Source organism: Ailuropoda melanoleuca, chromosome 15, assembly GCF_002007445.2.
Source record: "Ailuropoda melanoleuca isolate Jingjing chromosome 15, ASM200744v2, whole genome shotgun sequence".
NCBI lineage: Eukaryota > Metazoa > Chordata > Mammalia > Carnivora > Ursidae > Ailuropoda > Ailuropoda melanoleuca.
Genome location: NC_048232.1, coordinates 57108593 through 57121041, shown reverse-complemented (window position 1 = coordinate 57121041; position 12449 = coordinate 57108593). Strand labels below are relative to the sequence as shown.

The window sequence follows — 12449 nt, the reverse complement described above, 5'->3', positions numbered from 1 at the left end:
TAAATAAATAAATAAATAAATAAATAAATAAATAAATAAATAAAACAGGCAAATGAAACATAAAAATATAATATATATATAAATATGCACTGGAGTTATGTCTTTAATTTGTTAAAACCAAATTGTAATAAATCTGGATTCTATCCCCTAGGAAACTAGTCATTTGGTTGTTAAAGCAAAATAAAAATATTTTCAAGTGTGCAAAGACTGAGAAAATTTGCCACCCAGAAACGTTTTCAACAAATATTTAGGCATACAAGAAATGAAAACTGAGTCTAGAAATCAGGGGATGACTCAGGATTCAAAGAACACTAATGATCAAAGAAACCATTAACACTTAAATTCAAATTGTTTTATTCTATCTTCTTCCATCATTTCCCTTAAGAAGTCAGCTGTTAGGTTACTGTTCCTCCTTTTTAGGTAATGTGCCTTTCTGCTCCAGCGGCTTTTACAACTTCTCCCTCGTCTTGAATTTCAATCGTTATACTATTATATTCCCAGGTGTGATTTTCATAACCAACTTCAATCATAATGAAATATATATAATAGTATGTTTCCTCAAACCTTAAAAAACTGTCGAATTATAATTTTATATAGACATATTCACTCACTAAACCAGTTTATTTTAATTTTTAGGACATTATATTTCAAGGAAAATTTCTGATGATTAATGAATATTTAAAGCTTTAGTAAATTAAATCCTACACCAGGTAGCCAGTATTATTATAAAACGTCCACTTCAAGTAAAATAATTTATTTCAAATGAAGAATTATTATTGTGATGATTAAAAACAAAAAACAGATACCTCATGCTGTTTAAATTTCTCTTTCCACATTTTCTCTTCTTTATGGAGTTTGTCATTCATCTTGTCCTGTTCTTGCTGAACATATGGTAATATTGAGATATTATGCTCAAATGTCAAAAAAATGTTCATTATATTCAATCTCCCAAACTATGTTTGTCAATAATAGTTACAGATAACAACTCACCCACTGATACTCTGTTATTAGCACGGGGGTAACAACTTTAATCTCAACCTAAAGTATCACATAAATGATATCTAGGATTCCCATTTTGAGCACATTAAGATGTTAGCAACCTGGGAAAGTGTTTTATTTATTTGAGTATGTTAATAAACATACACAAAATAAAATAATAAATAACAATAAATAAATGAATAATAAATAATAAAATGCATTGGCTAGGTATGTTGTTATATTGTTATATTGCTGTTGGGCAATGCAAAAATTACAAATAATAATGTTTGCAAGATGAGTTTTACATTACAATTTTCTCTCTCCACACCATCCCACTTAATTCACATAATCCATGAGTTCAGTGGATAATGATTTTCTTGATTATCATCTATTGTGTTAAGGCTCTGCAGAATAAACAAGATCAGTAAAGTATAATCCCTTCCTCTAAAATTTTACCTTTTATATGGGAACACTATCTAAGATCACATATTATCTCAAATTTAGCAGAATAAATTTATCACAAGAGAAGACTATAAAGGATCACAGTAGAAATAGGTGCTATAACTAGAAGATCATGAAAAGTCTCATGTAGAAGATTTTACTTGAAGGCATTTATTAAATGTTTTTCAACTAGGAACATGTAACTCTGTTTTTAGGAAAATTAAAAGGTTAAATTAGAGTTAAAGACAGAAAGCCAAGGAGTCACTAAAAAGATCAATAAGGTAGTTATTAGAGAAATATATGTAAGAATCAAGGAGAGCCTTCTGTACATATGGTGGTGGGAGCGAGAACAGATACAAAGACAACATAAACATGAAATTGCTACAAACTGCCAAGTACCTGGAAATAAAAGAAGTGGGAATATCTCTTTGGACATAATCTTATACAATGAGAATCAAGCAGAGAAATAATGTTTAAAAAAATCCTTCTGGCAGCACTATGGTGAATGGGTTTGTGGAATACAAAACCAAAAGTAGAGAGCTCAATTAGAGAGTTTAGTGAATATGCCAAGCTAGACATTAGGACACCCCGAACTACAGAGTAACAGCAGATAGGTGGGTGGATGAGAAGGTGGATAATATAAATATCTGAGGGGAGAGGGTAATAAAAAGAAGGAAGAGCCGAAGATGGTCCTTACCTTTCTAGCTTAGATTATGATGATAATGTAGCTCATCAAAATGACAAATACCAGAGGAGAAGCACGACTTAGAAAGACAATGCCTTCCGTTTTAGACACATTAAGTTCTGAGTGTAAAGTATCTGTAGGAGAGTTACATAGTTCATTTTTCTCTTTTGTTATAAATATAGATATGTTTCTGTCAGCTATGAATGACATTATCAAGAGAGAAAGTATGTGAGAAAAAAAAAAAAAGGACAAAGGAAGAAATCCTTGGTAGTACTGTATTCAAGAGAGACAGAGAGACAGAGAAGGCTAACATGGATATAAAGGAGGAATTGCCAAACATGTAAGAAGAGAATCAAGGAGGTGTGATCCCACAGAAGTCAAGGAAGAGAGAAATGGTCAACAATCAAATTTTTACTGGCATAAAATGCTATAGAGGCCAATATAAGAACTTAAAAAGGAACTGTGAATATGGAAACTTAGAAGTCATTGGTTATTTTTGTTGAGAGCAGTTTCATTTAGTGGGGTGGTGGTGATATATACTTCATAGGTTTATTATTCAATGAGAGACTAGGACATAAATATAGCAAAACTAACTATTCTTTAAGAAGCCTTACTATGATAAGGAGAGCTATAGAGAAGCTAAAGTGAGCATATCAAGAAATGTGACCTCATGATTTTTCTTTTGTTTTGTTTCTAGGATCGGAAAAAACTGAACATGCTTATAAAAAATAAGAAAGGAGGAAGTTGATAGAGGCGTTTCAGCATACAAGGTAAACCAAACAAATAAAAAAAGCAGGGGTAAACTGAAAAATAATGGAATATAGAGCAGAGCAGGGAAAGCTAACCTTTAATAGAAGAAACCTTTCCTACTGAGTGTGGAGCAAAGATGAGAAAAAAAGGTAGGGTGAATGCAAGGGTTAGTGCAAACTAGATACAGGATTAGGAAGAGGGAGTTCTTAATTGATGCAAAAATGTAATGTGATCACTTGCCAATAATGAGGAGGGAGAAGTTGGGTAGATCTCTTAAGGAAAGAAATTTACAATAGCTTAATATTTCATTCCCCCAACAGCTAACAAAGGACACAGAAAAGAACTACTGAAAGTAAGTAAATTACATATTTACAATGCATCATTATAAAATTATGGCATGGTCCCATTGGACAAGTTTTAAGCCCCAAGACATAGCAAAGTATATATTCAGGAATTCATTAAAATATTTTAAACTATAATTTTATGATAAAGCACAAATTACTTTCAGAAACTAAGTTAGAATTCTTTGAAGATCGGGCCCGGATGTCAGATCTCTTTTGCGTCATTGAAGCACACAACAATGATTTGCCATTACGGTAGTCAAAAAAAATTTTTTTTAAACAATTAAAAATGGCAATTTGGGTGAACAGAATTTAAAAGTCAGATGTTTTCTAAATCTGAAAACAGCACTAACAATCTATAGCAATGATGAATTTCAGCATAAGACAACAAACACTACTCCAATAATCTAAATTATATTAAATCCTATCCTGGAATAAAGCTTCTGACTTTTGGAAATGACCAATTATCTGGTCTGTGGAAAGGAAAATATAACAAAAGGATAGCTAAGAATCCATAGTTCACATTGCTAGAAAAAGCCACAGCCAAACAGGGTCTACAGTATAATTGCTTTTAATTGATTTATTTTCTATACAATCAGGAAATGCCATGTACTCAACATGAGAGCTAGAATCCACTGAACTACCTAAGTGACCACACGTCAATGTTCTCTATATGTGACTCTCAAAACTAGTGAATGTGGGTAATATGTAGGTCAATTTTAGTAATGTGAGACAGAGAAGTCAGTCCCGCTTGTTATCTACACATTCTAACAATCCTGATGACCATAAAGTAGGGTCCTAAAAATCCACCAGTTTCTCAATATACCACTACCATGACCTAAAGGTATGGACTTACTGGGGTAGGGTTAGAAGGAAACAGAAACAAAAACAACACAAAACTCCTTCACACCAAAAAATTTCTAGTCTCAGGAATTAGCTCAATTACAGGAGCAAGGCACATACCATTATCTACATGGGTGAACCGCTATAACCAAGTATGTTTTATGTAATTGCTACACATTAGACCACATAGCAAGGGCATTTCATGATCAGGAAAATTCTGTTGCCTTCTTGTATGACTAGAAGGGTATGAAAAAGCATTTATGTTGTAAATATTGACCTTTCTAGGACAAGCTTTGTAACTTCATTGACCCTAGGGGCCCCCAAGATCCAAAGCAGCATCTGAAATTTCAGTGAATTTTAATACATTTTTAAATAAATTGAATTAAATTAATGTATATAATCAAATTTAAATAAATTTTTGAATCCAATAAATTTAATGAAAACTAATCAAGAAGTCCATAGTAAATACTATTACCACAGTCAATTGCTTCAATTATCAGGAGTATTTAAATCCCATAGAACAGAGCTCAATCCACACCATAATCTACAACATCAGTACTATTCAGAAGTAGTTACTGATTCAAAAAAATGTGTAAAAAGAGCCCAGATATCCATTGACTGATGAATGGATAAAGGAGATCTTTCTTTTTATACATTTATATACATTTATATATACATATATATATGTATATATAATGGAATATTACTCAACCTTCAAAAAGAATGAAATCTTGCCATTTGCAACAATGCGGATGAAACTAGAGGGTATTATACTAAGCGAAATAAGTCAGAGAAACACGAATACCACATTATTTCACTTATATGCAGAATTTAAGAAACAAACAGATGAACACGGGGAAGGGAAGGAAAAATAAAATAAGATTAAGACAGAGAGGGAGGCAAACCGTAAGAGACTCTTACCTACAGGAAACAAATTGAGGGTTGCTAGAGGGTACGTGGGGGGGGATGGAGTAATTGGTGATGGGCATTAAGGAGGGCACTTGAAGTAATGAGCACTGGGTGTTATATGTAGCTGATGAATCACTAATTTCTACCTCTGAAACTAATAATACAGTGTATGTTAATTAAAGTGGATTTAAATTAAAAATTAATAAAAGAAAAAATATATGAAAAACAAAACAAAAATTTTTTAAAAAACCCTTTACCTTCTGAATATTCTCTAATTTCTTCTTTTCAACTTCAAATTGTTTCATCCAGCAACGTCTCTTTTCTTCTTCTTCTTGAAATTGCTTTTCTTCTCTATCCCTTTGAGCTTTGAGAGTTTCTTTCTCCTGGTCTTCCAGTTCTTTCTGTTTGTCTTGCCAAGCCTCAAAAGACTGTCTACATCTTTCTTCCACTTCACAGTATCCAAAATTTATATCAACATCATCTGTATTCATGAAGAGAAATATTATTATTCTCAAAAGCAAGCCTGTCAAAACTGACTTAATGTAGAGTATGAAAGTAATTTTGAAATGAAATAATAAGGTCAATGTATTACCAAAGTAAAAGTGGTAATATGCAAAAAACACATTCTTGAACATACATAAAAATCCTATTGCATTCATATACAAAGAAGTCCCACTTCAGTCAAAAAAGAAATCAAATCACATAACTTGCCTTAACTATACCACAAAACTTAATATAAAAACGTGTGTGTGTGTGTGTGTATGTGCTGTAGTTAAAGGAACACATATGGTTAAAGGATACTTAAAAATTCGGGGCGCCTGGGTGGCACAGCGGTTAAGCGTCTGCCTTTGGCTCAGGGCGTGATCCCGGCGTTGTGGGATCGAGCCCCACATCAGGCTTCTCCGCGATGAGCCTGCTTCTTCCTCTCCCACTCCCCCTGCTAGTGTTCCCTCTCTCGCTGGCTGTCTCTATCTCTGTCGAATAAATAAATAAAATCTTTAAAAAAAAAAAAAAAGGATACTTAAAAATTCAAGGCTGGGGATGTCTGGGAGGCTCAGTTGGTTCAGCTTCCGGCAATTTTGGCTCACATCATGGCCTCAGGGTCCTAGGATCAAGCCTTGTGGCAGGCTCCCCACTAAGCAGGGTGTCTCTTCTCTCCCTCTCCCTCCACCTCTCCCCTTGATCACTATCTCTCTCTTTTTCTCTTTCTCTAAAATAAATAAATCTAAAAAAAAAAAAAAATCTAAGGCTGGGTATATCTATCAGTCCAATATATATGGAAAAATGTAAATATATTTAAACCAAGTTAATTTAGGAGGCATAAAAAACTATGAAAATACGAAATTAAGTAAGTATAGCAAAGGCATAATAATTTCCAAATATCATGATTGTATTTTTCTAAATGTCAAAAGAAAACAGTCCAAATTTTTTCAGAGAACTATGGTCAATTACATAAAAATTATCAAAAATATCATTGAGCAGTTTAGCGCACCTGGCAAAACATGTTCATCCACAGGCAAATCATGAGGACCAGGCTCCGGAATAGAATCAGGACTGCCACAATGGGTTTTATTCCTCAGAAATTCTTCTTTTTCTATTTCAGATAACATCTAAGAGGTTAAAAGAGTACCAATAATTAAAGAAAGACTAAAGCCATCATTTTAATAATATATCAAGCTTTATATACACATATCTAGAACTTTATTTACTTTCAATCTCTCTCAAATACAACCCTATAACACACTAAAAATGTTATTCCCATGCAAGCAGACTGCATTTTAGCCTCCTTGTTTTTCAGAACTCTTACCGCTCTCTTATATTTCTCCACAATTTTCAAATAAACTGCTTGAAAATCTGTGGAATGAATAAGTCATGGGAATAAAAGGTACAGCATTAGGAACATAGTCAATGTTATGCTTTGTATGGTGACAGATGGTAGCTAAACTTGTGGTGAGCATAGCATGATGTGTAGAGATGTTTTATTACTAAGTTGTATACTTGAAGCTAATGTAACATTGTGTGTCAACTATACTCAAATGAAAACAAAAAAATTGCTTGAAAATCATTTCGAAGCGTTTCTACTAATGTTTGCTCTCTTCCTAATACATTTCCACATTTCTTAACTACAGTGATTGCTCACATATATAAATGGCTACTACATTCAGCATGTTTAAAAAACAGAACTATTCTTTAACCAAATTATGCAAAAGTCATAATGTTGATGAATACGTTCCCATAATTAGACTTCTACCATATTCTAGTTGGAAAGATACAGCATATCTATTTCAATGAAGTAGCAGTATGATAATTCAAAATTAATATTTCAAGTTTGTTACCAAGAAAGAGAGTAAGAGACATATATATAAGCAATTTTCAAATTATGTTAAACATCTTAGGGATCAGAACAGAGTTAGGTAAAACTATAGATAGGTAAAATAATAAGTAAAATATGTACAGGATGCTGAACCTGTAGAAGAAATTTCTCAAACATATTTCTGGAGGTTTTAACCAAAATTGCTAGGCTCTCCCTTATTCTTATTTCTTTAGGAATGTTTACATGTTATCTTTTTTTAAGAAACTAACATAAGATATTCTACATTGAAAATTTCCACAGGATATTTCCACATAGTACATTCCTAAGCAAGGTAATAAACATTATATTCATTGTTTTCCTTGGAGTTTTTAGGGAAAAAATACCACACAGTATAGTTCTACTGTTCTATCTACATGCATCTTAAATGCCCAAGAACTGATGATTCAAATCGCCATTTCTAATATTTTTAAAAGTGAAATGTGAATTGTTGTATATTATATGCCACAGGAAAACATCAAGCCAAAAACAATTTGATTAAAAATCATTAAATTTTCAAGTTTTAATCGGTGAGACGTTATCTTTTTTTAAGATATATTTATTTGAGAGAGAGTGCACATGCTGTGGGGAAGGGCAAAAGGAGAGGGAGAAAGAATCTTAGGCTCTGTGCTGACATGGGGCTCAATCCCACAACCCTGAGATCATGACCTAGGCCAAAACCAAGAGTCACCAAGAGTTGGACTTAACAGACTGTGCCACCCTGGTGCCCCTACCACTGAACTTTAAATGAGTGAACTATCATCCTTCATAAGAGGGAAAGGTAAATTTCTAACTGTAATATTGAGTACTTTCAGTCAAATATTGATTATATACCTTTCTTAACTGCTCCGAATTTTCTTTATGTTCAGTTGAAAATGCTATCCTTAAATGCATGTGATTATTAGGAACCACTCCATAACTATAGTCTAGAGAAAGACAAAATATTATAGTTTTAAATATTACAGCAGGGCAAAGCACATTAAATCTCAAACCCTTTCATTATCCTTTAATCTCAAATTCTATCATAGTATATTCTTGATCAGTGACTCAAAACAACAGTAAAATAATGAAAAATAAAGAACAGAGGAAATTTGTAATCTTTGTTCTAAAAATAAAAGTAACAAATTCATAAAGCACTCTCTTGATCACCTCATGTATTGTGGACTGAAGTTTATTTTCCATGTACACAGTATAATGCTGTGTTTGATACTGCAGTGACATCTTGATTAGAAATCAATAAAGGTTTAATTCTACTGCCACAAACAATATATAACCTTGCACGAGATACTAAACACACTTTAACAATAAAGTATTAGTTTAAAAGATTATAATTACTAATGTGAATGCAGTGAGCTTTCATTTCTTATTTTATAAGTTTTAGTTGAATTTTATTGTCCTTTTATCATCTGTGCTGATATAATTAATTTTTTTTCTTTTTCAGCTAATGTGTTCTATCATGGTAATCTTCATTAACAGTAAACTATTGCTCACAGATGACTGTTTTGCTGGTTAACTAACTACTCACCCCTATTTTGTCAGACATTACAGATTTTCTTCTTCAACACCTATTCACAGCCTCACCAGCCTGCTTTCCATGTGAGGGGCTGACAAAGCAAAAATAACATCCTTGAGGTTCCTTTGAAGCTAGGTTTCTGAGGGTGATTTAGGTTCTGCCAATTGATATATTTGCTTAAGTCTTTATTTCCATAAAAATATTATGTGTGAAGAGAGACAGGGAGCAATATTTTCATTTTTCTGGCCCATATTATGATAGAGGGAGCTTCGGGTTGGCGATAGGAGTGTGTAGATTAATGTCTCCAAATATCTTAATTATATCAGACAGCAGCTCTTTCTGCAACCCAGTTTAACAATGTATGTGTGTGTGTATATTTTTTACACTTTGGATGTTCAGACTAGAGTGAATTTCTTCAGTTCTATTAACAATTCTGTTATTAATTGGAATAGCTCATCTCTAAAGATGTCTTTTCCACACTTCCTGGCATGCATACACTGTTTAGTTCCCTTCCACACAGAACCTGGGCTGACCCTGTGTAACCACCAGGATGTTACAGAAATGATGTTGCTTGACTTATGAAACTAGATCATAAGAAGCCTTACAAGGTTCCACATTAGTCTATTGGGATTTTGTTTGTGGGACTCCTAAGAATCCAGGTGCCACGCAAGCCATAGAGAGATACCACAGGTAGATGCCTCCAGCAGACCACACAGGTGCCGCAGTTGAACTCCCACCCAACAATTAGCGTCCATCGACGAGCACTTCAGTGAATCATCTTTGGAATATTCCAATCCACTAAAAACTTCAGATGACTGTGTCCCTGTTCAACATCTGACTGTGAATGCATACAGAAATCCAAGCAAGAATTGCCTAGCTAAGCTCAGTCAACCCAGAGAACCATAAGAGATAATAACATATTGTTATTTTAAACCACTCAGTTTGCTTTGCCGCAATAAATAACCAAAACATCTAACCTCTACCCATAAAAACAAAGACACAAACACCCCCAAAACCTTTCTGCTTACAGCAGCTCAAATAGCTTCTGTCTATAACTGAGAGCCCTAACTAATATATCTATAAGTGAAATTAGCTTCTGGTTTCTTGTGTGTGTGTGCGTGTGTGTGTATATTTGTGTTGTGTTATGCTTTGTGTTTGAAATATGCAACTTTTTATAAATGAAATATTATATAATCTGCAGATTTGTTTATCTTTGATGGATTGTAAGAAGTCAACTGTAAAACCATACTCATTTCTTTTTTTTTCTTTTTTAATCATACCAATTTCTAATGACATTTGAGAAGGAAACTTTTTCCAATTTCTTGCCAGATTATTGATTTAATAATGTTTTCCACTTTTTTCAAGCAATTTTGATAATTTGAATTTTCTTGGAAAAATATTCTATTCATTGAGATTATAGAACTTATTTGATCAGAACTATACATGAGGTCTCATGATTTTTCTAAACCACTGCTATAATTAGAGTTACAAACCTTTCATGTAACTAATTTTCTATAAAGTGTGTTTCTTTTTTTCTTAATTAGACTATATAATTGCCAATATATTTATAATATTTTCATTGTGTAAACTTTAGTAAATATACATAAACAAGCCATTAATATTCCCTATAACTCAACTACAGATAATCACTGCCAAAATTTGAAGCATCTTCATAGAGTAAGTCTTTACATATCCATTCACACAGGTGCTCAGGACAAAAATCTTGGAGTCAATTTCCTCTCCTTCTCTCATTCCAATCCATCAATAAATACTTTTGGTTCTTTTTACCTTAAAAATGGTTTCTAGAATATGGCTATTTTTCATCATTTCTACTCCAACCACTCTCATCTCCAACCATGCTATTTTTTTTAAAGATTTTATTTATTTATTTTTTATTTATTTATTTATTTATTTATTTATTTATTTATTTATTTATCAGAGAGAGAGAGAGAGAGAGCACAAGCAGTGGGAATGGCAGGCAGAGGGAGAAGCAGGCTCCCTGATGAGCGAGGAGTCCAATGTGAGATTGGATCCTAGGACCCTGGGATCACAACCTGAGTCAAAGGCAAACACATAACTGATTGAGCCACCCAGGCATCCCTCTAACCACACTATTGCAATAGTCTTGTAGTAGACTCTTGCTACCTCGGGTTATCTTTTCTACACAATTACCAGAATGATTGCCTCAAAAATGTGTCAGATATTGTAACTCCTTACTCAAAAACCTTCACATACACAGAGTAGAATCCAAAGCCCAGACTATGGTTTACAAGAGCCCTATATGATCTGACCCCCATATGATCTGTGCCTTGCCATTTACAGAGCCTTCTTTCTGGAACACTGGCTCTCTAGATACCCATGTGGCTCACTTTCTCATTCACAGAGATAGCCATATGGCTTTCCTTCTCAGTCATTGCTATATATCACCTCCTCAAAAAGGTCTTCCTTGACTTATGCTATCTAAAAGAGCAACCTCAAGGGGCGCCTGGGTGGCACAGCAGTTAAGCGTCTGCCTTCCGCTCAGGGCATGATCCTGGCGTTATGGGATCGAGCCCCACATCAGGCTCCTCTGCTATGAGCCTGCTTCTTCTTCTCCCACTCCCCCTACTTGTGTTCCCTCTCTCGCTGGCTGTCTCTCTGTCAAATAAATGAATAAAATCTTTAAAAAAATAAATAAATAAAATAAAAGAGCAACCTCCAATCTTTATCCCCTATTTTAAATGTTTTCCTTCATTGAAGTTATCATTATTAAAATATTACATATTTATTTGTTTATAGTCTGTCTCCCCACACTGGAGCATTAGAATAGGAAAGCAGGACTTTTGCCTATTTTGTTCTCTGTTATATTCGCAGCGGCTGAAACAGATCCTTTCACACAGTAATATTTGTTGAATGAATATCTATGAATATCCACATTGTAATTTATACTAATATTTGCATAAATAAAACTGAATTTTATAATAATTTTAAATACTATATCATGAACATTTTTATGCCATTAAATATTATCTAAGCCATCTTTTTTAGTGGGTATTTGTTAGATACACTGAGACCTGCTGAACTTTTAGGCTATTGCCATTTTTCATTATAAACCAAGCCATGATTAATTCTAATTAAATCTTTGATCATTCTATTATTCTTGGAATAATTCCAAGAAGTAAACTTGCTCAGTTGAAGCAAATAAAAATTGTTAGGCTTCTGATGTAAATTATGTTTTTTTCAAAAAAAAATGTATAAACTTGCTCAGTTGAAGCAAATAAAAATTATTAGGCTTCTTATGTAAATTATGTTTTTTTCAAAAAAATGTATAAACTTTTAAAATACTTCTGTAACTAATTTTTTTCTTTAATGAAAAACTAATTTTTTTCTTTAATGAAAAGTAAAGATGACCCTTGAACTACATGGGGGTTATGAGTGACAACCCCCCATGCAGTCAAAAATCTGCACATACCTTTTGATCCCCTAAAACCACCTACTAATAGCCTACTGTAGACCAGAAGGCTTACCAATAACATAAACTGTCTATTAATGCATATTTTATATATTATATGTATTATATACTGTATTCATACAATAAAGAAAGTTAGACAAATGAAAATGTTATTAAGAAAATAATAAGGAAGAGAAAATCCATTTACA

General features: G+C 33.2%; 1 protein-coding gene across 1 annotated transcript in view; it reads right to left on the bottom strand.

Annotated features, from left to right (window-relative positions):
• Positions 1-12449, bottom strand: part of LRRIQ1 (leucine rich repeats and IQ motif containing 1) — a 183096-nt gene that overhangs the window by 168945 nt on the left and 1702 nt on the right. The window contains exons 3-6 of the mRNA XM_034643664.1: positions 8132-8223; positions 6440-6557; positions 5205-5428; positions 807-881 (exon numbers count right to left, since the gene is read on the bottom strand). Of these exons, the coding sequence (XP_034499555.1) occupies positions 807-881; positions 5205-5428; positions 6440-6557; positions 8132-8223 (509 nt within the window). The remainder of the gene's footprint in view (positions 1-806; positions 882-5204; positions 5429-6439; positions 6558-8131; positions 8224-12449) is intronic.